General features: G+C 36.5%; 1 protein-coding gene across 3 annotated transcripts in view; it reads right to left on the reverse strand.

The window, feature by feature from the left end:
- Window positions 1-23,775, reverse strand: part of LOC117927831 (SNARE-interacting protein KEULE-like) — a 64,595-nt gene extending 40,820 nt beyond the window's left edge. For 2 of the 3 annotated variants that reach the window (XR_004653409.1, XM_034847521.1), the window contains exons 1-2: window positions 23,439-23,775; window positions 17,712-17,770 (exon numbers count right to left, since the gene is read on the reverse strand). Coding sequence is in view for 2 of the 3 variants with exons in the window: in XM_034847521.1 (XP_034703412.1) it covers window positions 17,712-17,770; window positions 23,439-23,511 (132 nt within the window). In the remaining variant the exon portion in view is untranslated. The remainder of the gene's footprint in view (window positions 1-17,711; window positions 17,771-23,438) is intronic. The other variant, XM_034847522.1, reaches the window with a different exon arrangement.
- Between the last annotated feature and the right edge of the window lie 4,103 nt (window positions 23,776-27,878).

Here is a 27,878-nt window from a genome sequence, read left to right on the forward strand (position 1 = left end):
CACATGGAGAGACACATAAGCACACACCGCAAAATATACAAACCACAAACAGCCTCCTTTGGGCTTAATAAAGTGAGGAAATAAACATCCAGTGAGGTTCAAACATATAAACTCCTACCAAACAAGACTTTGATACCATATTAAACAACCAATTTTTCAAAAAGCTTAAGTTTGTAGGATTTGGGTTACCAATACAAATAATTCCAGAAAATAATTAGTTTGTATTGACATTATTATATAAATATATTTATATTGTCTATATTTCTTATTTTAAGTATAAGATCTTCATTTTTCTCAAATAAAAATGTTATCATAATTATTAAAAACTTGTGAGACGCAATATAATACTTTTTTTAATGTAAAATGATAGGCATGACCTGCATCTTAGATCTTAACATATCTTGAGACATATATATATATATATATATATATACACACACACACACATTATATAATTAGTGCCATTCATGATACAATAAGTTTTTTAATGAAAAACAAACATTTTATTATCATAGATTAAGTAAATATATAGAAAGATGAGAAATCTTTCCCCTAATCCCAACCACTACATAACTCTAATCAAAAGCAAGAAAAAACTATCTACTATAGATATTAATGGAAATACAAGTCCATAAGTGGTTACAAATACGAACTTAAAAGCTTAAGAGGATAAAAATCCCTTGAAAAAGAAATCAATTGATTGGCTCTTTGTATCACTAACATGTTAGCCACATGGTTAGCTGCTCGAGGAATCCAACTGAAAAAACACCCCAACTCTACAATAATATCAAAAAATTTGTGTCACGATCCATCAAACCTCCACATGCTTCTCTCCTTCCTATTTACCTAGGACTATTGTAGAATTCCACTCTACTAGAAAGCAGGATAAACCATTAATTTTTGCAAGCTTTAGGCTTTCCAGCATTCTTAGACCCACTCCAATATTCTTAGAGAGTGCTCTTACTAATGTTTCATGATCATCCATAAGTGTTCCTCCAATTTTAAGTTGTCCTAGGTTATGCAAGGTGCATCTATCAAATTCAACTTGATACTACCTGTTAGAGGAAGCATCCATGTAGGGAGTATCTCCTCAACTAACCTTAGTAGATCTACTTACTAGATTCTAGTCTAGAAGTATAATGCTGAAGAGGGTGTCCACAAATAGTGCACTAGAAAATGCTCAAAGAGCATAAATATATCAAATACCAAACTGTCTCCTGAGAACATTCATCCTAAAAAATCATCACATTCCTTTCCCTCCACATAGTCCAATCAGTGTTATCAAAAGCAAAAGGCGATGTCAAGGCGATAAGACTTTTTAGCCTAAAGCGAAAGACGAAAAACAAGGCGATAGCCTGATTATAATAAGGCAATAAAAAATATACATATATTTACCTCTTTGATACTTAACCAATATAAGCGTTGTCTTCAATAATTAATACTATTTATTTTTCATCCATCATGATGTCTTATAAAATTAATAAAATAGTAATAATTATTCAAAGTATTAAATATTATATCCCACATCATAAGAAACATCATATTGTTTAGAGATATTCATCCTGTCTAAATGGATATTCTAATTTTTCAGACATCTAAAAAGCAAATAAGAGAATGAACATTCTAGAAAAGCTTTGGGCATCATCATCATAGTCATCATTGAAATTAAAATTATCATCACTTCCATCAATACTAAATCGATAGTCCTCCATCTCATTATCTCTATGATCCATAATATAATATTTCATCTTATACTTTGTTTAATCCAATGTTAGATTGAATGAAATTATAATCTAAGTATGTTTAATCGTAACTCATGGTCAAAAGCAACCGCTTCTATGCCTTACACCTTATCCTAAGGCGATTGCCTAGGCGTTGCCTCTTTAAAGCTGCCTTGCCCAAGTCCTCAAGAGGCAACTTTTATCTGTCTCGCTTGGTCTGATGACCTAGGCAACCTAGACGATCGCCTCTAATAACACTGAGTCCAGTGTTGTCAAAAGCAAAAGGTAATGTCAAGGATATAGCACTCCTTTTAGCCTAAGGCAAATGGCGAAAAACAAGGCGATAGCTTGACTATAGAAAGACAATAAAACCTATACATGTATTTACCTATTCAATACTTAACCAATATAAGCGTCGTCTTCAACAATCAACATTTTTTATTGTTCACCCCTCATGGTATCTTATAAAATTAATAAAATAGTAAGAATTATTCAAAGTGTTAAATATTAGACCCCACGTTATAAGAAACATCAAATTGTTTAAAGAAATTCATCCAATCAAAATGCATATTCTAATTTTCTAGACATCGAAAAATCAAAATAAAAAACAAAATATGAGAATAAATGTCCTAAAGAAGCTTTGGACATTATCATAGTCATCACTGAAATTAAAATTGTCATCAATTCCATCAAAACTAGATTGATAGCCCTCCATCTCATTATCACTATGATTGATGATATAATATTTCATCTTATACTTTGTTTAATCTAATGTTAGATTGAATTAAATTACAATCTAAGTATGTTTAATCTTAACCAATGGTCAAAGGCAATCACCTCTACGCCTTACATCTTATCCCAGGGCGACCGCCACATGTCACTTCTTTGAAGTCATCTTGCCTAAGTCTTCAGGAGGCGACTTTCATCAGTCCCGTTTAGCCTGGTGGCCTAAGTGATCCAAGTGATCGCCTTTGATAACACTAATATAGTCTAACAATTAATGTGAGAGAAGCAATACCCCAAAGTTACTTCCCTCATGGAAGACCTCTAAAACCTTAGTGAGCAACAATCAATATCTCCACCACACCCCTAGTTGGAAACCAGTCAATCCCAACAAGTCCAAACAACCTAAGTCATAATGTCAGTACTACTTAAGTAATATAATTATGTACATACATACATACATACATACATATATATATATATATAGGTTTTGTGATATCTCCTCTTCTACAGCAAATCATTAGTATTAACCTTCATTTTTGCCAACAATCATGGGAAGGCCTTGACTTTGAGTGGGACTTCAAACTCCCAAATAAAATTTGTAGGAGGAAAGGATTTCAAATTGACAGAAACAAAGTGCACTTTAAAGAATGAATTGTTTAGAATAGACTAAAGATTTTTTTTCCTTAATAGGTAAATATTTATTGTATTAATAGTGCCTAACAAAAGAGCGCACTAAAGTATATACGATGTATAGAAAGGCAACACATAACCAAGTGGAGGGGTACACAAAAAACAACCCCCAACCACTACATTTTTTTTTTTTTTTCCTTTTAATCAGAAACAAGAAATGCATTAATCATGTATAAAGAGTTCATAATAAGGATGAGGAATCTTTCCCACAAATACACCCCTAATCACTACATAGAGCTTAGCCACTCAACAAAGTCTGACATAGACAAGGAATCAACTCCTATGAACACTCTAGCCTATTCCCAAAAATTATACAAAAATGATTGTTTGAGTGTTTTATCTACTTTTTCTCAAAATTCTCAAGCACTCACCTATTTTTCTCCTTCCATATGGTCCAAAAAAAGACATAAGGGGAGAGTCCATGAGGCTTTCTTCCCCTTACTCCCCACAAAAGTTCCATGCCAACTTAGAAGGGCCTTCCTTACTAAGGAGTGTAATACCCACTCTATTCCAAATAAAGCGAAAAGCAACTACCACAAGATTACTGCTTTTAAGCAATGAAAGAAGATACAACCCACTATTTCTTCTTCTTTTTCTTTTTTGCACATATAGAAACTATTCAAAATCATACGCCCCCTCCTTTTAAGGTGGTTCAAAGTCAATATCCTACCCAAGCAGCTTCCCAATGAAGAAACCGACTCTCTCCAAAGCCCAAGAAATCCAAACAATGTTGGAAGGGAAGGTCTTGATGTTTTGGATGGACAAAGAGGAATAAAGAAATTTAACTAGGAAAAAAAGCCTACCCTTCCAAATCCCTCGTACAATTTTATCCTAAATGTTCATGTCAATATATAATGATACAATTGTTTAAAAAAACCTCCACTTCCTAAAACTCCCCCACACATAGAGTTGCCTTGAGAATCGAGAGTTCCAACATCTTTCCCCTTCCTGATCCCACACCTCAACTACCCAGTCATCTTTTGCAATGACTGTAAAAATAAAAGGGAAAAGTCTCCCCAAGGGTCAAATCCCCATACCACTTATCCTTCAAAATTTTCACCCTCCACCCATTGCCTACCTTAAACACGATCCTACTCCTAAAGGTCTCTCACCCACTTCTAATTGTCTTCCACACTCCCATTCCATACCTTTCCCTCACAACTCTAGAGCATTATCCTCCCACTTCTTCACCAAATTTCCTTGTTATCACCTTCTTCCAAAAAAAATCCCTCTTTGTGGTGAACCTCTAATACTATTTACCTAGGAGCCCTTTATTGAGGATTGACAACCTTCTAATTCCCAATCCCCTCTTCCTCGTGTCCATGTCAATTGTCAACCACTTTACTAGATGAGGCTTTTTCTCTAAAGCACTACCCCCTACAAGATATCTCTTTGGATCTTTTCCAACCTTAAGTTAACCTTTCTCGGAATAGCAAAAGTGACAAAATAAATAGGAAGGTTAGATAAGATGCTTTTTGTCATTGAGACATGATGAAGTGCAAAGTTGAAGAGTTTGAAGTGGAAAAAAAGTCTTTTCAGGTAAAGTTTGAAGGATCGAATGGTGGAACTTGGGTATCAGTAACAGAAAGGAGCCGTGGTTTTGTTGTATCAGTAGGATTTGGAAGGGAGGAGATGGATTGGTTAACGGAGCATTTGAAGAAAGCTGTGGAGTTGGAGAATACCAGGGGATTTACACGAAAGTTCAGGGGCGAGAATAAGTTTCATTTGATGGAGATTTGCTTCAACAATAGAGGGCGATTCATGAAAATCACAGAGATTGCTACAAGAAGGAAACCTCTTCTTCTTGTCATCCCCGAGGGTGTTAAAGGTAATGGATGGGAAGTCCTTAGGAGGGCGATTCTTTCAGTGCAAGATTATTCAGATCAAGTCGGAGTAGAGTTGAAGAAGACGTTTGGCAATACTCAGATGAATAAAAGCATATATAGAGGTGGTCGGTCATACGCAGAGGTGGTTGCAGAGGATGGAAGTAGGAGTGGAGTTCCATTATCAGCTGGAAAATGGGCCAGAGCCGTAATATGTGAATGCAAAGAAAAAGTCCAAGACTGGACTCATGAAGGCAAGGCCATTGCGAGGATGATGGGTGTGAAAGGTATGGTGTCTATAAATCCCATTTCCGCCTTCAAGGGGTGTTTCTTTGTGAGTACAGCAGGAAGAGCAATATGGTTCCAGGAGCAGGAGAGACTTTTAGTGAAAGGAAGGCCTGTTCTCCTAAGAAGATGGGCGCCAAGTGAAAATATGATTATTCCTGGAAAATTCAGACGGGGCTGGTTAGAGTTGAAAGGTCTTCCTTTTCATTTGTGGGAGGAAGATCAGCTGAAATTCATCTTGAAGAAGTGGGGGAGGGTGACGGAGGTAGCTAGGGAAACCGTGAAGCTGGTGGACTTGACGAAGGTGAAGCTGTGGGTGGAGATGCATCCTAATGTCGTGCTTCCAGCGTTGCTTGAGGTGGAAGACGGGGCCTGGAAACATACAGTGGCAGTTTCAGTCATCGGAGAAGAGGGTGAAGACGACACGGTCAAGTCCGAGACATCCCACTGCAAGTACGAGTGGTTGAAAGAAGGGGGTTGCGTCTCTCAGACGACAAAATTTGCAGAGGGGCTACTAGGTAGCATCAGGGGTAATGAGTGCTACAGTAGGGAGCGTCTTCACTGGGCACACTATCGGTGCTCAAGTAAAAGCATGGCGGCCAAAAGGGAGAAAGGAAGGGAAGGGAGCAGATTGGGCTTAGTAGAAAAGAATTTTCTTGGGCCCATAGTGCCTGAGACTTCAATTAAAGCCCATCCAGCAAGGGCCCAAAGAGGGAGAAGGAGTCGTGGGCTGCAAGCTGGCCCAGACGCCCCTCAAGCCCATGACGCAGCGGCATCATCTTCTTCTCTCCAGCGAGTGGGATCCTCTGCAAAAGCGACCACGCAGCTATGTTCAGGCGATGAGAGGGCCGACGTCGAGGTAATACTTGGAGAGGATGGTCGGGCCGATGAGTTACAGGCCCAGACGTTATCCAACCCTAGCCCACCTTCAGAAACAGAAGACGATTGTTACGGGCGTCGGACTGTGGGCTATAAGTCAATAGGCCCGTCGGGGTTGGGCCAATTTCTAGGAGGACCGAAGTCCTCTGGCATGAAAGGTAGACCTCGAGAGGAAGAAAGCGCAGCGAGGAAGGGGAAAGCTCCACTGGTTCAGATGGAAGTCTTCACGCAAGGGGAAAAGACGACGGATTCAAGGAAGATGTGGTCCAAAACCTTCCTTCCAAGCGCGTCTCGCCGTCTTGGACAACGGAGTAGCAGCGAGCCTCTTCCCCTACGGAACGCAGCGCCTCGTCGCGAAGCTCGCAATCTGGGAGTGGACGGCGGGTTGGGATCTCAAGGTATCAGAGACAGTCCCATCTTCCGTTGTCTTCTGCCAAGGAAATGCAACAGCTGGTCAAAGGAAGAGAGCTCGACGTCAAGTGGAGAGATGGACCCGCGAAAATCCCAAATCGAAGACGACAAAGGAGGATTTACGGGCCGAGCGGGGTACGATCCTTGTGGTTCTTCAGTCACGGTATCACCTTCTATTCCAAGAACCAGAGGTAAGGAAATCATTTTGGGAGAAAATTGTGAAATTCCGGGAGTGGAAAACTTGGAGGAAAGTCTGCCTTTTTCTTCTCAGCCACCCGAGCCTTATTCATCTTCTTTCTGTAATCTGGAAAAGACTCTACCGGGTCCCTCTGGTCCTCATCTCCCAAATTCAGAATTTTTTTCCCAGTCTCCTTCGGTAAATCAAGGTAAATTTAAAATTTTTCCTGAAATAGGTGATGTTGGCCCTTTAAATTTTGATGGCATCCCTGTCCATGTTGAGGAGGAGAATCAGAGAGCTGTTTTTGACCAGATGTCCGAGAGATCTACCCCTGGGAAGTCTTCTAACCTGATGTCAGGCAGTCCGGGGGTTAATGTGGCATCCCCACCGGAAGACTTTCTTATCGATGGCCTGTCCCCTAGGAAAATGGCTAAAGTGCGAGAGGTTCTATGCTCTCTGGACATTAAGGTGTACTCTAGGAGGAAGAATAGAGGCCCATAGGCGTTTGAATCCAGGTGGATTTGGTTTGGAGGGTTAGGGCCTGAGTGTTTTTCCATGAAAATTATCAGTTGGAATGTTAGGGGTTTGGGTTCGAGTATTAAGCGTAGGGTGATTAAAGATTTCCTTAGGTCAGAGAATCCGGATGTTGTGATGATTCAGGAAACAAAAAAGGAGAAGTGTGACAGAAGGCTAGTGGGCAGTGTCTGGACGGTCAGAAATAAGGATTGGGTTATTCTCCCAGCGTGTGGGGCATCAGGAGGGATTTTGTTCATTTGGGACTCAAAAAAGTTGTGCAAGGAGGAAGTGGTTTTAGGCTCTTTCTCAATATCGGTCAAGTTTGCCTCGGAGGGCTGTGGATCTCTTTGGATTTCTGCAGTTTATGGTCCAAATAGTCCCTCACTTAGGAAGGATTTTTGGGTGGAACTTCATGACATTTATGGTCTAACTTTTCCGTTGTGGTGTGTGGGCGGTGATTTTAATGTCATAAGGAGAAGTACAGAAAAATTGGGGGGCTCTAGACTAACTTCAAGCATGAGGGACTTTGATAGTTTTATTAGAGAATGTGAAATGCTAGATCCACCTCTTCGAAACGCATCATTCACTTGGTCAAATATGCAAGAGTCTCCCGTGTGTAAGAGATTAGACCGTTTTCTTTACTCAAACGAGTGGGGGAAGCTCTTTCCCCAAGGCATTCAAGAAACCCTTATCAGAAGGACCTCGGATCATTGGCCAATTGCTTTGGATACCAACCCGTTCATGTGGGGCCCAACACCTTTTAGATTTGAGAACATGTGGTTGCAACATCCTAGTTTCAAGGAGAATTTTAGAATCTGGTGGAGGGGTTATCAAGGAAACGGATGGGAAGGCCACAAGTTCATGAGGAGATTACAATTTGTTAAAGCCAAATTGAAGGAATGGAATAAGAATTCTTTTGGAGAGCTTAATGAAAAGAAAAAAAGTATCCTCAAGGATTTAGCTAACTTTGACGCCATTGAGCAGGATGGGGGTCTCACCTCTGAATTGTTAGATCAAAGAGCCTTAAGAAAAGGGGAGCTAGAGGAATTAATTTTGAGGGAGGAAATCCATTGGAGACAAAAAGCTAGGGTGAAATGGGTTAAGGAAGGGGATTGCAACTCTAAGTTTTTTCATAAAGTGGCTAATGGCAGGCGAAATAGGAAATATATCAAGACTTTGGAAAATGAAAGGGGCTTAGTGTTGAATAATGCCGAGACAATCACAGAGGAGATCTTACTTTACTTTGAAAATCTCTACGCGAGTCCTATAGAAGAGTCTTGGAGTATTGAAGGATTAGATTGGTCCCCTATTTCGGAAGAGAGCGCGATAAGTTTGGATGCCCCTTTCACTGAAGAAGAGATTTCTAAAGCCATTTTTCAGATGGATAGGGACAAGGCTCCGGGGCCTGATGGCTTTACTATTGCAGTATTCCAAGACTGTTGGGATGTGATTAAGGAGGATTTAGTGAGAGTGTTTGCAGAATTTCATAGGAGCGGAGTTATCAATCAAAGCACTAATGCCTCTTTCATTGTTCTTTTGCCCAAAAAGAGTACGACAAAGAAAATCTCAGATTTTAGACCCATTAGTTTGATCACTAGTCTCTATAAGATAATAGCCAAAGTGCTCTCAGGGCGTCTTAGAGGGTTTTACATGAAACCATCCATTCTACTCAAGGCGCTTTTGTTCAAGGGAGACAAATAATGGATGCGGTTCTCATAGCAAATGAGATAGTAGATGAGAGAAGACGATCAGGGGAGGAAGGTGTCGTCTTTAAAATTGACTTTGAAAAGGCTTACGATCACGTAAGGTGGGATTTTTTAGATCAAGTGTTGGAGAAGAAGGGGTTCAGTCCTAAATGGAGAAAATGGATGAGTGGATGTTTGTCATCGGTATCTTATGCAGTATTGGTGAATGGTAGCGCTAAAGGTTGGGTTAAGGCATCGAGAGGATTAAGACAAGGCGACCCTTTATCCCCCTTTTTGTTTACTTTAGTAGCAGATGCATTGAGTAGGATGCTTTTGAGAGCAGAGGAGAGAAATATGTTGGAGGGTTTCAGGGTGGGTAGAAACAGAACTAGGGTTTCTCATTTGCAATTTGCCGATGACACCATCTTTTTTTTAACACTAGGGAGGAAGACTTGCAGACTCTTAAGAGTCTTTTGTTAGCATTTGGGCATATTTCTGGGCTTAAGGTCAATCTAGACAAGAGTAATATTTATGGTATCAATTTGGATCAAGCTCATATTTCAAGATTGGCTGAGACACTTGAATGCAAGGCTTCAGGCTGGCCTATACTCTATCTGGGTCTTCCTTTGGGAGGGAACCCCAGGGCAGGGGGATTTTGGGATCCTGTGATTGAGAGAATTTCAAGAAGATTAGATGGATGGCAAAAGGCATACCTATCATTCGGAGGGAGGATAACTCTCATCCAATCTTGCCTTACCCATATGCCATGTTACTTTCTATCTTTATTTAAGTTACCCGCTTCAGTCGCTGCAAAAATCGAGAGGTTGCAGAGGGATTTTTTATGGTCAGGGATTGGGGAAGGCAAAAAGGATCATTTAGTCAGGTGGGATGTCGTGTGTAAACCGAAGGAAATAGGGGGTTTGGGTTTTGGGAATATTTCTATGAGGAATCTCGCTCTTTTAGGGAAATGGCTGTGGAGGTACCCTAGAGAGGGTTCAGCTCTATGGCATCAGGTCATACTTAGCATTTATGGTTCACACTCCAATGGTTGGGATGCTAACACATTAGTCAGATGGTCACATCGCTGTCCTTGGAAGGCTATTACTCAAGTCTTTCAGGAGTTTTCCTCGTTTACTCGGTTTGTGGTAGGAAATGGGGAAAGAATTCGGTTTTGGGAAGATTTGTGGTGGGGGACCAACCTTTGGGTTCTCAATATCCAAGTCTATTTAGAGTAGTCTTGGATAAAAACATACCTATTTCTTCAGTTCTCGGTCCTACTCGTCCTTTCTCTTGGAATTTAAATTTCCGTCGTAACCTGTCAGATTCTGAGATAGAGGACTTAGAAGGCCTCATGCGATCTCTCGATGGATTGCATTTATCTCCTTTGGTTCCAGATGCCAGATTTTGGCCCTTATCTTCTTCAGGGCTTTTTCAGTTAAATCTTTCTTTCTAGCTTTATCCCAATTTTCTGGATCTCCTCAGGTTTTTCCTTCTAAGTTCGTTTGGAATTCTCAAGTTCCTTTCAAAGTGCAGTCCTTCATCTGGTTAGTGGCACACAAGAAGGTGAATACTAATGACATGCTATAAGTGAGAAGACCCTACAAAGCCCTTAGTCCGGGTATTTGTATTCTGTGCATGAAGCATGGGGAATCAGTTGATCATATTTTTCTTCATTGCTCCTTGACGATTGGGTTGTGGCACAGGCTATTTCAGTTAGCTAAGATGGATTGGGTCCCCCCGAGGAGCATCCTTGACATGATGCACATCAAATTTAATGGATTTGGTTCGTCTAAGAGGGGGATAGCCTTGTGGCAAGCGGCAAGCACCGCTCTTATTCGGATTGTGTGGTGGGAAAGAAATGCGAGGATTTTTGAGGATAAAGCAAGGAATTCAGAGTTTCTTTGGGACTCTATTGTTTTCCTTGCTTCTCTTTGGGCTTATTGTTCCAAGGTTTTTAAGGGGACCCCCCTTAATGTGATACAACTTGATTGGATAGCAGTGTGTACTCCTTAGGGAGAGGAATTTTTAGAGTGTTTGCTTGTGTTTCAGTGTATTTTTCTTTAGTTTAGCTTTCTTTGGCAGGAGGATTCCTCATCCTTCTTTTGTACTTATTTTTATCTATCAATAAATATTTGTGTCGTTTCCAATCAAAAAAAATAAAAATAAAAATAAAAAAATAAGATGCTTTTTGTCAGTGTTAGTCTTGCCCTTTTTGATAAGTATTGTCTCTTCCACAAAGCAAGATGCTTTTGAAATCTTTTTTCTACCGCATCCCACACTTATCTAAAAGGCACCTAAAGGCATTCAGAGATAACTTGTGGGAAGGGTGCCCACTTTACATCCTAGGACCTTAGCAAGGTTCTCTACATCGATGGTTAATTGCACTAGAATCAATTCACTCTCCTCTTCGTTGATTTTTAGTCCAAAGCTTACCTTAAACCACATAAGATTCAAACTCAAATGCTCCATTTTTAGTCCTACGATTACCTTAACTTCTACCTACTAAAAAACTGCTAAAAAGCTTCCTTCCTTAGCCCTATCCAGAATACAAGAAAGAGTCACTATGGCAATAATGAAAAGATATGGAAACAGTGGGTATCCCTATCACAAACCTCTATAACTCTTGAAAAAAACTGATGAAATCCTGTACTCTTAACATTGAGAAGCGAGCCATAGTTAAGCATCATTTAATTCACTTTATCAATTTTAGGTCAAAACCCATTTTCTCTAAAACTGCCAACATCAAGTCCTAATTAACATGATCGAAATCCTTCTTGATAGCCAACTTGAAAATGACCCCACTTATGGGACTCTTCAACCTCGAATCAAACTTCATTTGCTATGAAGACCACATCTAAAATTTGTCTACCTTCTACAAAAGCATGTTGAGGATATCAAAGACAAATCCTCATATCCAGTAAAATGGATGATACATATGTAAAGGCTAAAGTCGACATAATGAGAGTAAATTCCTCAAAGTCATGGTCAAAAAGGTTGCATCAAAAATTGAAATTTCAAGACAAAGGAGAAAAGATAAAATTGAAGACAGAAATGAATTTCTCAACCTCACCACTCCATAAAGATTTGGAAATTGAACACAAAAAGATTGGTCACTCCACCAAATATCTCCCAAACTGGATTTTTTTACCATCACTCATAAAATAACAAGTAAAACACGAGAAGACAAGGAAAAGTTATGTAATGGCCTTCCAAAGACACTGACATCTAACAATAATAATGGCATACCATGTGGTCAATCGATACTCAAAATGATAGGAAAAGTGGGTTTTGACTCATTAATTTGAAAAAATATAGAAAAAAAAACCTGAACTTTTATAAATCAATTTTATCTTCATCAATTTAAAAATATTTTAAAATATATGCATTTTTTCCTAAGTTAGATAATTATTTCCTGAAATACCCTTTACTTGATAATATTAAATAAAATTATCAACAAATTAATCTATCATTTTAATTTGATAAAAGTATCTGACAAATAAATATAATATACATTTTTTATTACATAATATGAGATACAAATCATTGTGGAAATTTTTCTCTAAGATGATAAACAAAATTTTTCTAATTCTCCAATCAATAATGATTTTATATTCTGTATTATATAAATTCACTATCTTCTCATCTTTTTTTAATAAATTTGAATAAAAATTCTGTTAGCTGACATCAACAATAAAATAAGAAATTTTAAAAATTAAAAATATAATTTTTTTTTGGATAAATGAGCGCATATATATAAAATTAGGCAAAAAGCCACAAAGCATACAGGAAGTATACATAGTAGCCTACGCAAAAACAAAAGCAACACTCACCATCCCTTAGGGAGTGGCAAGCCATTCCAAAAAACCTAAAAGCGAAGAGGACTCCTCTCCCATATACACCCTAGCCCAACTCCACAAATTACAAACAAACGAATTTTTTAGCTTCTGAATAGCTAGAGATCCCCCCCTAAAGGCTAATCTATTTCTCTCCTTCCAAACCGTCCAAAAAATACACAAAGGAATGGAAGTCCAAATCCTTTTCCTCTTTTTCCCCACAAAAGGGCCCCTCCAACTTTCTAACATCTCTTTGACTTTCTCTGGGAACACCCAATTAGCCCCAAACAAGGCCAAGACAATCTCCCAAAGAGCCTTTACAACTGTACAATGTAAAAGAATATGATTTACAGTTTCCTCTTCACAACCACACAAAAAACACCGGTTTGGAAGCTGCCAGCCCCGTCTTTGAAGATTATCCAAAGTTAGGACCTTCTCCCAAGAAGCCTCCCAAGCAAAAAAAACAACTTTGGTTGGGACCTTGTCCACCCAAATGCTCTTTTTCGGGAAGGTAATGGCATTAGACCCTGTCAACAACTTGTAAGCATCTCTAATCCGAAAGCGACTGTGTCCCTCTCCTTTCCATATCACTGCGTCCTCTTCAATAGAGATCCTCAAGTCCCTCAACATATGCAACAGCTCTCCCAAGGCGTCCAACTCCCAATCATTGGAGTTTCTAGAGAGTCTTACGTTCCAACCTCCTTGACCGAGGCTCGAGTCCCACATCTCATTTACCGATGCATACCTGTGAACCACCAAAGCAAACAACTGGGGAAAAGCTTAGGACAACGCCTCATTTCCGCACCACAGATCAGTCTAGAACCTTACCTTAGTCCCCTTGCCCACTTTGAATTCTATATTCTCCCAACACCAAGACGACTCCTTCAAAATATCCCTCTAAACCCCCACCCCAAACGTTCCGCGGGCCTCCTTAGTTCTCCACCCAAAACCCAACTGACCATACTTCACCCCAATCACCTTCCTCCAGAAGATATCTTCCTCAAAGGCAAACCGCCAAATCCATTTCCCCAACAGGGCCTTATTCAAGAGATCAATTCTCCGAATGCCTAGACCCCCACTCTCCTTTTGGGTGCACACCACCTCCCAATTGATTAGATGGATTTTTCTTTCCGTACTTCCCCCTCCCCAAAGAAAATCCCTCTGAATTTTTTCGAGTCTTTTTACAACTAGCTTAGGCATGCGAAAAAGAGACAATTGGTAAATAGGCATGCTAGCCAAAGTGCTTTTGATAAGGGTAATCCTCCCACCCTTTGACAAATATTGTCTTTTTCACAAGGCAAGCCTTCTTCTCATTCTTGCTTCAACCCCATCCCACATAGCCCTGGCCTTGTACTTGGCTCCCAAAGGCAGCCCCAAATAGACAGAAGGGAGGGTCCCCACTTTGCACCCTAACTCCACCGCCAACATCTCAACATCTTCCACCTCCCCAACCGGGATTACTTCACTTTTGGCAAGGTTTATTCTAAGACCAGAGGCTGCCTCAAACCACATCAAAATCCAGCTTAGGTGGGTCATGTGATTTTGTCTTGCTTCACAAAAAATGATCGTGTCATCAGCAAATAATAGATGGGATACATTTATCTCCATTCCCCCCCTCCCTTGAATGTTACAACCTGAAATGAAGCCCCCATCAACAGCCCTTCTTAACATAGCGCTTAGTACTTCCATTCCCAACACAAAGAGGTAGGGGGAGAGTGGATCTCCTTGGCGTAACCCCCTAGAATTGGGGAAATAACCAGCTGGAACCCCGTTCACCAAAATAGAGAAGCTTGCCGATGAAATGCACCACCAAATCCATTTCATCCAACGATCCCCAAAGCCCATCTTTCGCATGACCTTCATGAGGAAGCTCCAATTCATACTATCATAGGCTTTTTCAATATCCAGCTTACATATCAGCCCTTTCTCTTTGCGTTTAAGCCAATAGTCAATCACCTCATATAATTAAAACTAAAATATTTAAAAATTAAAAAAATAAAATATTGACTCTCATTATATTTCCAATTCTTTGTCCAAAACTATATTTTCTACTAGTGTGCTTTAGCGAAATGAAAATTAATGTTTTATTTTTATGTTTTTAGCTTTAAAGTTTTTTCAGTTTTAATTGTATTTTTAATTTTTAAAATTTCTTATTTTATTGATCTCAAATCAATTCTTATGGTCAATTAGTATTATTAATGTAGTAAGTAAAAAGGTCATTTTAGGAAATAATTATTTGACTTATGAAAAAATGCATGCATTTTAAAATATTTTTAAATGGATGAAGATAAATCTAATTATAAAATTAGTGAGTCCAAACCCACTTTTCCCTAAAATAATCTTATATCATAAAGTGTTGCTCTCCCTAAGGAACCTCTACAACCACTTACCTAAAAGGGCCATATTCCTAAAGACTATCTTCCCTATACCCCAAACCCCCCTCACTCTTTGGCTTACACACTTGATCCCAACCCAAAAAATGTTATCTTCCCTACCCTAAAGCTTGACCACAAAAGGTCTCTCAGTGATCTCTCAATCCAATTAGCCACTTTAGCTTGAGTTTTAAAAATAGATAAAAAATAAAAATAAAAGGCAATACAAAACAAGCATGAATGGACTAGGGTTATTCTTGACCTTTGATCTTTAGTATTGGCTAGCAAAGCAGTAGTGGCAGAGGTTGAGTTGGTAAGCTAGCTCATAGGGTTGGTAGTTGGATGTGCTAAGGCTGCTTTTTTTTTTTAAATGGATGAAGATAAATCTAATTATAAAATTAGTGAGTCCAAACCCACTTTTCCCTAAAATAATCTTATATCATAAAGTGTTGCTCTCCCTAAGGAACCTCTACAACCACTTACCTAAAAGGGCCATATTCCTAAAGACTATCTTCCCTATACCCCAAACCCCCCTCACTCTTTGGCTTACACACTTGATCCCAACCAAAAAATCTTATCTTCCCTACCCTAAAGCTTGACCACAAAAGGTCTCTCAGTAATCTCTCAATCCAATTAGCCACTTTAGCTTGAGTTTTAAAAATAGATAAAAAATAAAAATAAAAGGCAATACAAAACAAGCATGAATGGACAGGGTTATTCTTGATCTTTGATCTTAAGTATTGGCTAGCAAAGCAGTAGTGGCAGAGGTTGAGTTGGTAAGCTAGCTCATAGGGTTGGTAGTTGGATGTGCTAAGGCCGCTTATTATTTCGCGTTAGGAGCAATATGCAGCTAGGAATAAAAACCTAGGTGTTTTAATAAGCAGCATAAAAGGGATCACTTTACAAAAAAGTCCTAAGGGGCCACCAATGGTGAGATAGACAAATGGTAGTATCATGTCTCCCTCCACTCCACTTAGGGCAATTCCTGTTCTTCTCTTTCTTCCCAGGCAAGCACCACCTAAGGGCAAGTGAGCTTCCAACCATCTAACCACCAAGAAATTTTATCCATAACTAGATCCCAAAAAGAGATAGCTTTAAGGCTCCCCACCCCACCCCACCCAAAGGAAGGCCAAGATAAGATAAAGGCTAAGATAAGATAAAGGCTAATAAAAAACCGTACATTCTAAAGTGGCAACCAAATTAAGACATGGGCCTTAACTTACATTGATGCCTAATAAGGTACTCTTACCTAGATTTATCTTTAATCCTAAAATTTACCCAAACACCAACAAAATGGTCTTAAGACTTTGCAACTCGTTTGAACAAACTCTTAAGAAGAATATGGTGTCATTAGCAAACTCTAGATGAGTCACCCCCGTCTTACTTTCTACCTACTAAGAATCCCTCAAAGATATACCACATTGCTCTACTTTCAACATTAGTATACACAACACAACTACCACAATGATAAAGAGAAATAGAGAAAGCGGATCACCATGCCTTAAACCCCTACTACCATACACAATACAATACACCTTAGACAATTTGGAATCTTAAAACTAAACCCATGAGGCTACCACAAGGCTACAATTTGCAGACCTCCATAAGTGCTAGTTCCTCTATTACAAGTGCCATCAATGATACACCTAAATGAAAAAATGAAGTTGCAAACTACAAAAATATAGGGATTTATGCCTCTTATAAATTTAACCAATTTTGTATAAGTTGTAGCCACCGGATAGATATATAAAATAAGTTACCATCGTAAGACATGAAGTGCAAGGGTTGGGGATCACCAATGTCCATTCAATGTTCACCTCAAATCAACTTCAATTGAGCAAATCCATATACTTGATCACATTCATTTTTCACATGGTTTCTAAGAATGGGCAAAACCTAATATTAGCAATAGAACTATTCCATTCTCACAAATTTTTAGGAATTTAGCCACAACAAATAATCAATAGCCCTTACTTGTGTTCTATATAGCAGTGCCTGAAGTAGTTTGATTCAACAAACTTAGATTAAAAGGGTGAGTAAACCTAAGATTAGCATTCATTTCTTTAGCATTCACTTGTAGCATACCAATAATCAAGGGATTCACATAATTTTTTTATCTCCTGCACATTCGCATAATTTCCTTTTTTTTTTATTAGTGACAATACATTCATAGAATTGGAATGGTATATACAAAGATGGATAAGCGTGGAGACTTCTAAGAGAAACTGTCACTATATTCAATTCCCACAATGATGATGTTTTTGCAAAGTCAAACATGGATGTAGAAGATACATCATGGTGGAGATTCATTGTAGTGATCATTACCATTTTTTCCATGAGATAGTGATAATTATCATTAGTGAAAGGGACCACGTATAATTAGTGTTTTATCCTCTCATGCTAAAGCTTATGAAGCACTAATGAATAAATAAATTGCATGTACTAGAATCTGACTTCCAGGACAATTTAAAATTTTCTAAAAGTAAAGGAAAAAAAAGCGTAGGTTTTAAAATATTCAAGATAGGTATCAAGCAGCAAAGTACAATGGTAATCAAAACATCACAAACAACATTGCAATCAAGTTGTAGATACCTTCCAAGTTGATTTTGAATCCCCTGTTTTTGCTGATCGAAGCATTTCATGCAATAAGCCTGACCATATACATCCAAATCCAAAATAATGAAAAATATTAGGCACTGTCAAAAATCAATCAGTTTGCTATAGTGAAATGAAGTTGAAGCATCAGCAGTTCATTAAATAAAGAAATAAAAATAAAATGAAATGAAAAATATGCAGGAAACAAGACTGATGATCAATAATAAAGCATCCAAAGGAAAATTCACAAAGGAACCTGTTTTCCATCAAGGAAAGAAGGAAGAGATGTATCAACATAAATCTCAAATCACCTAAATTTCAAAGTACTCAAAAGATTTCAGATAAGCAAGCAACTCCATCAAAAAAGTAAATGCAGGATTTAAAGAAATTTTTTCCTTTCACGTGTCGTAAGGTGCTATTTGTATACTCCATGTGTACTTTGATGCACCTTTTTCAAGTTCTTTTAATAAAAACTCTTTTTACATATCAAAAAAAAAATATTTAAAGAAAATTTCAATAGGGGAGAGGGTCACATAGTTTGGACAGATAGGATGTGGCATGTTGAGGAGACTAGAGGAGGATTGGATGCTAGAAACCTTTTGGTACAAAATAAGGTGTTGCTCAACAAATGATCTTGGAGATTCATTCACTTGCAAGTGGAAGAGCATGGGAAGGACGGTTATTTCAAAAAAGTATGGAGAAATGTCGAAGGATTGATGTTCTAGGGTTGATAGGGGGTTTTTGACAGTTGCTCAATTTTTGCATCCTTGAGAAGGATTGAAGCAAGTTTTAAAATGAGAATTAAGTCATTAAATTGAGCATGAAATTGATTTAATAGCCTAAGTAGGCAAAAGCATTTTGTAAACGCATTCCCACTAACGTTGATTAGAAGTACGTTATCTAGCATGCAATGTACTTTATGTCTCCATTCCAGATATTGAGGATTGTGCATTTAAGGTTGGAAAAAATTCAAAAGAACTTTCTTTGGGGAGGTGGAACCTTAGAAAGTAAGCCTCATTTGGTGAAGTGGGCTACCATATGCTCTAACAGAAGGAAGGGGGGTCTAGGTGTTAGGCACCTTCATTCACTTAACAAGGCCATCCTTTGTAAGTGGAATTGGTGTTATGTTTCAAAAAGGAAGGCCTTTTGGAGACAAATTATTTGCAGTAAATATGGGGATATGGAAAGGGTTGGTGCTCTAAGGAAGCGAGAGGCAACTATAGCATTGGGTTATGGAAGGCCATAAGGAAGTTGTGGGATTTAGTTAGTTGTAGATTGTCCTTTTCGGTGAGCAATGGGAAAAGGATTAAGTTTTGAAAAGATAAATAGTATGGAGATAAGTCGTTAAATGTTTATTTTTCCCTCCTTATTTGCCTTAACTAGCTCCAAAGAGGCTTGGGTGGTGGACTTGTGGCAACATTCTAATGAAAGGGGTGTTTGGAATCCTAACTTCTTGAGGCCTCAACAATTGGGAGATTATTATTGTGGAGAGCTTTTTGGCAAGACTACAAGATAAGGTGATAGTTGAGGGTAGAGAGGATAAGGTATTGGGTGGAATCGAAGAGTGTAACGTTCTTTGTTAAATCCCTTTATGCTCGCCTTGAGATAGGAAGTTTTGTGCAGTTCCCAATTGGTGTTGTGTGAAACACATGGGTTCCACCTAAGGTGAGCTTTTTTGCGTGGGAGGCAACTTGGGGGAAAGCTTTGACTCTCAACCAGCTTCAAAGGAGGGGTTGGTCTTTGGCCTATCGATGCTTCCTATGTCAAGGTCATGAGGAGTCAATTGACCACATCCTTTTGCATTGTGGCAAGACAAAGGTGTTGTGGGAGCTATTGTTCTCTCTTTTCACGGTTTATTGGGTGATGCAGTCCACTGTTAGAGAGACTTTGTTAGGTTGGCATGACTCCTTTATTGGAAGAAAGCAAAAAAAGTTTGGATGGCAATATCTTTATGCCTTTTTTAGAAATATTTGGAAAGAGAGAAATAGAAGATCTTTTGAGAATATGGAGCTTTCTACCCAAAAGCTGAAATTTTTGTTTTTATGTAACTTGTTAAGCTAAACCAAACTACTTATAAGTAAAAGATCGATGTTCATAGTTGATTTGATTGATTAGTTGGGGTCAGTCTGAGGAATGGAGTAGTTTTTTGTTTTCTCTTCCTTTTTTTGGTGATCGTTGTATACATTGTGTGTACTTTGGTGCGCCTCTTTTTAGCGCTTTTCAATACTATTTTCATTTACTGATCAAAAAGAAAAAAGAAAATTGGTTTGGAGACATAGAAGGCTAGAAGCACATCAGTGGAGAATGAACAGGAAAAAACCAAATCCACTCCAACAGATTCCATTTTCACATGTGTGCATCATAACTGCAAAGACTGAGTGTAGGCATAGTTGCACACAATTCTGCTAGAGCAGACCCCACTTCTGCATGAGCAGAAAATCCACTGACCTGACTAAGCATATGAGAAACAAATTTGCTTAACAATATTTTCAAGTTGCACAAGCTTCTGTAGAATAATCAACAGGAGCAAAAATTATAAGTACACATTTGGATTCTCACCTGGGTGTAGCATCTCTCATGACCATTGATGATCTTGAAGCCTAATTTGGATCAAGCTCTATGCCATCCAAGTGTCCTAGTCTCAAGTTTTTAGATTTTTGAAAATAACAAATCAGGTGTGAAAAGAGAGGGAAATTTCATTTTTGCTTTTTCTTCTTCATCTTCTTCTCTATTTTCTTTGCTCTGATTTGCAGATTTCTTGGGTTAATTGTTCCCCTGAAGAATTAAACCTTCATAGCTAGGGCTTAGGGTGAGGTTATAGACCTTTAAGACAAGTGAGATTGTACTTGATTTTAAATAAAGAAAATCAAGGTTTCTATAATTATTCTCAATTAATTCTGGCGTAGTTGTGTGAGGCATCCTTTGTTTCAGTATTTTCTACATTGTTGATATATCGAATTCTTTGGTCATTGATATGAAGGATCAATTAAGCTAAAATTGAGATAGACTTGGAGAGTGGTTAGCTCCTAATTTGATTAAATGAGAGCCTCACCAAATTTGACTAGGCAAGTGGTTGTAGAGGCTTGATAGGAAAAGCAACACTTTATAGTATAGGATCATAATAAGCATCTATGGGTTTCACTCTAATGGTTGATATGCAAACATAACTAATGCCCTTGGAAAGCTATTGCTTAGGTTTTCTTTATTCTTCTAATTTTATTCGTTTCTTTGTGGGGGATGATACAAAAATTCATTTTTGAGAGGATTTATGATTAGGTGATCAACATCTCAAGCTTTAGTTTTCAAATCCTTTCAAGTTTTCAAGGACTAGGGACCTTTCTATTTCTTCTATTCCAGCTCCTTCCTCTACCTCTCCTCCTTGAAATGTCAATTTCCATTAAAATCATTCTCATCCAGAACTTAACAAGTTAACAATTCTCCTTTCCTCCTCATGACATTTGTACCTTTTACCTTCCTTTCTACATGTGAGGGTTTGGTCATGAGCATCTTTAGGCTTTTCTCAGTGAGCTTATTGTTTTTAAAATCTCTTTTGACTCTTCCATATCTACTCCTTTCACTCTTGCCTTGTCTAGGAAGTCAAAAGATCTACATAAGACTAAGACTTTTACTTAAATTGTGATTGATAAGAAGGTTAATACCAATGATATGTTTTATTATTCAGTGGTGAAACTATTTTGTTTACAACAAATAAATATATAAATATATATAAGTACACACACACGCGCGCATATATATATATATATATCCTCTAATTCAGCTCATTCATTAGCAGGACCTGAATCTTCTCCCTATTAATTTGTCATTAATAGTCCTAAAACCCTAGTTTTTCCCAATTGTTGATTTTCCCTTATTTTAGTTTAAATTTTATTTGCTTTCAATTGTTGCTTTCTTGTTTCTTATAGTCTTTGCCTTCTCCATCCCTTGTCCATATTCTTCTCTTCTTCATCCTAATTGTATTCTTCTTCCCAATCAAATCCCTATGAAGACGACATCCGGCTCATTAGAGTATTTCTAGAACACTCTTACACTTGGGAGTACAATTAGGGTTTGTGTTAGTTTTAGTTGTAACTTTTGGAAATTCATAAGCCAATAGTGGGAGAATTTTGCATGAGAACTAGCATTTCCATCATAATTGCTTGTGGAAAAAATTTTGGAGAAGTGTGTAGGGAAGATGCCTTTAAGGGATTATTTTCTGACCTTGTTCAATCTAATATGCCACGAAGATGCTCAAGTGGTGGACCATTGAGATATAAATGCTAGGACAAGGGCTTGTTAGAACCTTGGGTTCAAATAGAGTTTCTTCCATTAAGAGATGGGGATGATCGAGGAGTTTTTACAACTTTTGAATTCAATGACCTTCCATGTCAACTATAAATGATATGTTGGTGTGGAACACATGCAAGAAAAGTATTGTTTGGCTAAGGTCCTACTACAAGTCATGCACAAACATTGCCTAGATTTGGGCTTCTGAATCGTAGCCCAAGGGTAATTTGCTTGCTTTGGAGATGGTTATGAGGAAAATGTTTATAGTTGATCATCTGATGAGAAGAGGTTGGACTATGGTAAATAAGTTTTGTAAATAAAAGTAGAAGAGTTGGTCAACCATATTCCCATTTATTGCAAGTGGTCATCCAATTTATGGTCTCTGGTGTCCCTCATAAGGTCAAGATGTTCACATGGATGCATGACAATTTTGTGGGTCAAGGTAGAAAATGTTTAGGAAAGATTACATTTGTATGTTTATTCTAGAAAATTTAGAAAAAGATTAGTAGAGAATTTTTTAAGGTTCCACTGCTCAAGTCATACAGTTGGGAAAGAAAATTTAGAAAGAGATGAATCAAAGAACTTTTTAAGGTTCAAATCATACATTGTTGGCAATGAAAGACTTATTCTTGAAGTCCCTGCTTGCCTAGCCAAACAGCCCTAAGGGGAGCATTAACCGTCATTGCTAAGTTCAGTTGATAGTTTATATACAGAATAGCAAGGGATGAGTGTTTTCCTTTTGGCCTTGGTGCATGTTGTATGTTTCTTGTGTACCAGGGTTGTGCCACCCTTCTTATTAGGCATTTAGGAACTTTACTTGATGCATGCTAATCCAATTTGCCAATTGGGAAAAAGAATGGGAAAGAAAAATAAAGGCACAGCTTTAGAAGCAGTATTGTTCAGTCTGATGCATGGTGTCCTTCCTACTATTTCTTGTTCGACCATCAGTGATTTACTAATTTATTGAGGAAACGTCCCCCACCACATGAGTTTGGAAATATCACCGGTGTCTCATCTACGGTTTTAAAAAGCATTAGCATTACAGAAAATGACTCGGCCAAAATTCAGAATACTACCATCCAATTAGAACATGAAAACCAACCCTAGTGCGTCAAATTGTCAAAATGGGGTTAGAATTGGCCCGGTTCCTTTTTTCCTCGACCTTTTTTCTAACTCTTTTTAGGCTAAAGGTAGAAGTTCCAAGTAAAGCATCATCAGACAATCTCAAATTGCAGCAATCCGCCTAAACGCTCCAATACATCAAATTCATAACCCACATAAACTACCTAAATGCATCAAATTCAGCCATGCATAACAGAGAAAATGAGAATACTCCACGACTTAAATTCAGAAGAATTCACACAGAGCTTATTTGCTGAACTGAAAACATCAATCAAAACAAAACTGATCCGGCAATTCAAAGGAGGAGAGAGAACTCACGTTCACGGCTGATTTGCCTGAAGTTCCTGTAATCACCGCCCATAGACGACGAGTCGGAATCGGACAAAGACATGGTTGGAGGCTCCGATTCGAGCCCGAAAATGAAAATCTGGCGGATCGCAGTGGCCGAATACGAGTAAAGAGGGGAAATGGGGTTTCTCTCGAGAAAGCTAAATTGCAAGTAGAAAAAAAAAATGAAAATGAAAAAGGTGATGACGTGTTGACTGGCGAAGCTTCAACCGGTGCCGAACCGGGACCTGGGGGGCGAAACCGATCGGACGGTTCTGGGACCTTCTAAGAGCGTTTTGACGCCGCCGTCGATGGATTTGAAGTTACTGTCTTGGCCTTCGCCTTCGTCCACCTTTCAGCATTATACGCGTGGAGCCCACCGGATGTTGGCTGGGCTTAAGTGGAAAGGAAACTTCGTTTCTTGGTTGATTTAATAGAAATAATGCCACGTATGCAAAAGTTTGTGTTTGGAGTTGTGCATTTGACAAATACAAGGTCAAATTCCCACAATTTTTGGATTAGATGCTTTCGCTGCTGAATTTTTTTAATTTTTTTGTTGCGTCAAGAAACTCATTCTTTATCTGTCGGCTAATAATTTTATTCCAATATAAAATATAATATTCATGATGGGTGATTGAATAAGAAATAGTTGAAAATATCAGGAAAAATAAAATTATTTTAAATATATTTTTATTTATTTATTTATTGTAAAATTCATATACTCAATTATTATTATTTTATTTTTTATCATTCAATTTTTAATAGATTATAAATAAATGTTTAGTAAATCAACTTAATAACTTAAAGTGATTTAATAATTTAATTTAAATAATTAAATAAATCATATATATTTGATAAAATAATTTAATTGTATGATTTAAAGTAAAAGCAACTCTAAGTAATAAGTACAAATAATTAACTTATTTTTAAGTCCATATATTCATTTTATATTTTTACCCTCATGTATTTTAATTACTTCAATAATCTTTTTTTCTACTCCACTGGCTTTATTGTTATTCGATCTTTTTTGTGTTAATTATAATTTATGATAATAAATATGTAATTTAATGGTTTAGAATAAATTTTAGATTGATTTTATAAAACAACTACAATACTTAAAAGCAAGAATTAGGGTGCTATTTGTTTTTTATTTAATTCTAAATATAACTTAAAACTAAATAGTGTTCAAAAGTGTTAAATATAAAGTTGTTAGTTTTGGTAATATTTTATTTTTATTAAGTATTAAAAACTACGAAAATAATTAACATACTATTTTTTCTATTTAGAAAAATTCAAATAGGTTTTTTTTATTCAACTAAAAATTCATAATAAATCATAAAAAATAAGTAAAAAATAAGTAATTTAAAATCTGAAAATAAATTGTTCTTAGTAAAAAAACTAAAAGAACAAATATCTTTTAATTAAAAAATTGAAATATAATTTAATTAAAAGTGTCATTAAATAATATTATAAATTTGTAGATACGTGAAGGTAATGCGGCACTACATTGAGCCAAAATGCTTTGTTTCTGTTTCCAGTGCTGCATATATTCAAAAGCCAAATCATAAGAAGGAAACCAAGGAATGGAGTGGCAATTTGTCCGCAGTATGCACGATGGGTCGCCTCATGGAGTTCCCTGTATCATCCCTATGACTTGGAATCCACATCCCCACCACAAGCCTTCGCTGATGATGGAGTCCTGTGCATGAGTCTTCTCGAGCCAATTTCCCATGAATTGAAATTGATTCATTTTTGTCGATTTTAAGGCGAGGTCGTAGCGCCTTGCTCTCTACACAATGGATATTGTTGGTTTTAAACGTAATTACTTTTAAGGTTGACATGTGATTAACCAACATGTCGTATTATTTTTTATTTTTTATTTTTTTCTTTGTTATACCTAGAAAAAAATACACTTATTTTTTTAATTTAAATTTTGTTCATTCTTTCACTTTTTCATAATTATTGATTTTAATTATTTAAAAACACTTTAAACGTAAATGATGATAATAATTGTCTTCTTTACTTAAAAATATTAAATATTTTAGTCAAAAAAAAAATTATTTCCTAAATCTCAATTGTGATTTAGGTCGGTTAACTTCACAATAATAATTGTCTTCTTTAATTAAAAATATTAAACATTTTAACAAATCACAAAATTTATATCTTAAATCTCAATTTTGATTTATGTAAGTTAAATTCATAAGTAAAAAGTTAAAACTACATTCATCAATTGTGATTTTCACATGAAAATTTAAAATTTTAAAAATATAAACAATAAAATAATATGACAATATAATAAAATTTATAAAATAAATAAATGTTTTATTTAATAAGAATATAAAAAAATTATATTCTAAATCTCTAAATTTGTTCATCATATATTTATTTTTATATTAAATTTATTATCATTAATTATCTATTATGTATTATTATTTTATTTTTAAAAGTGTTCATAAATAATTAAAATCAATAAATATAAAAATATTAAATATTGAAAAATTAAAATTAAAAAGATTTCATCAAGCTAACATATTCTAATAAATAAATAAATAAAAGGCAAACCAAAAAGAAGATGTGGATATTATGGAGAAAGGGAAAAAGAAAAAAGAAAAGTCATGTGGCATGATGATTCCCACTCGTCAAAGATATTTTTTTATTATAAATAATAATAATAATGATGAGTTTATTTGTCTTGTCAAATTAAAACAAAAAATAAAAACCAAAAAAAAAGGAAAAATTTGTGACAGTTGGCTATAGGAGAGAGGAGGGTTTGAGTGTAAGTTTAGAATATTGATTATTTTTATTATTTGAATTCATATTTTGAGGGTTATTTTCCCCAAATACATAGCTTTTGAAAATCAAAAGTCAAAGTTTTAAAAAATATAATTTTTGTTAAATGAAACATGATTACATGGTTCTCCCTATATAATTTTAGTACCATTTATCCATTGATATTGGATGATACATTCACCATTCATTTACACATAATATTCTTTTGTATCTCACGAGATTGTGAGACCACTTAAATAAACAAATACAGTTTATAATTTTTTTTCTTAATTGTATAGATGTTTTAAAAAACTGTAAGAGCACATTAGATTCAAAAAGGACAATATATACATGGTAGGGAGAAGGTTATTCAATATATACATAAAATGGAATAGGTTGTTTTAAATGGTACCAAAGTTTATTGCTAACTTCAGTGTGGAGTTGTACTTGCCTAATCTCGCAAGATGTGTTTGTTTATCTGAGTAGTCTCATAATTTTGTATCAAAGATAAATACAATATCACACATCAAATAAGAAAAAATATTTACATTATCTATGCAGTGGGTTTATCTTAATTGTATAAATGCATTTTAAAGACATAAAGGGTTCATTGGGTCCAAAGCAAATAATTTTACATGAAAGAGAACAGACTATTACAATTTATATGAGTGTTAGGATAAAGCTTTAAATGTATGACATGATATAACAAATTTGGAATTCGTTATTTAATGATATTCTAATTTACTTTTATCTATCATTGTTCCATGTATTACATTTTATAAGCATTCTCTCATAACATCTTTTGCATTACACGTGACTTGGGTGCAATAAGAGTTGCACGAAAGATAAAAGTTATAGATTCCTTACAAGTAAACAAATTGTTCACAATCGGTCTGTAGACTTAAATAATCCATTTAAAACTATAGTGCATTACCTCTTAATTGAAGGGATGGTTGGTTTTCGGTCATCAAGATGAGTTTCTCATGGTGTGTATGCTAGTGTGTGTATGGTTACACATTAGACAAAACATATTGTGAGTCATGATATAAGACTATCAAATAGTCATGACTTCATCAAACTGTTTTATTATATTGTTTATTGTTAGCCCAAGTGTTTTCCTAATCATGTTTTGATGATAACAAATCATGGTTAAGTTACTAATTTGTTTGAATTATAAAGAATTTTAGGTATTAGTTTGGAAATTCATCAAATGACCTAATGGATGTAAAATCAAAACTTTTGGAAGACCTTTAATCATAGAAAACATATGTAAGATGAATGTATAGGTGCACTTAAGATTTACATATCATTTCATGCATATTTGAAAAACTCGGTTTATGCTTTAAAGTTACATTTTCATCAAAATCCGAGATCTATCAAATGAACCTTAGGCAAAACATTTTAAAATTGACATATAATTTTACTTAAAGACCTTGCCTAAGTACTAAAAGCAAAAAAAAAAAAAAAAAAACTAGAAAAAGATAAGTTTTCAGGTCAAAAATGGTGAACCGGTCGAGGCACTGGCCAAACCAACTCAATCAGCTAGGATACCGATCAATCGGTTGCCTCTTCTCGGTCAAGGTCTGATCGAGAGGTGAAAAAAATACTATCTCTCTTCCAGTAGCCTTTCTTTCCCAGTCGAGGTTCGATCGAGGGTAACGG

The sequence above is a fragment of the Vitis riparia genome, chromosome 13 (assembly GCF_004353265.1).
Source record: "Vitis riparia cultivar Riparia Gloire de Montpellier isolate 1030 chromosome 13, EGFV_Vit.rip_1.0, whole genome shotgun sequence".
Taxonomy (NCBI): domain Eukaryota; kingdom Viridiplantae; phylum Streptophyta; class Magnoliopsida; order Vitales; family Vitaceae; genus Vitis; species Vitis riparia.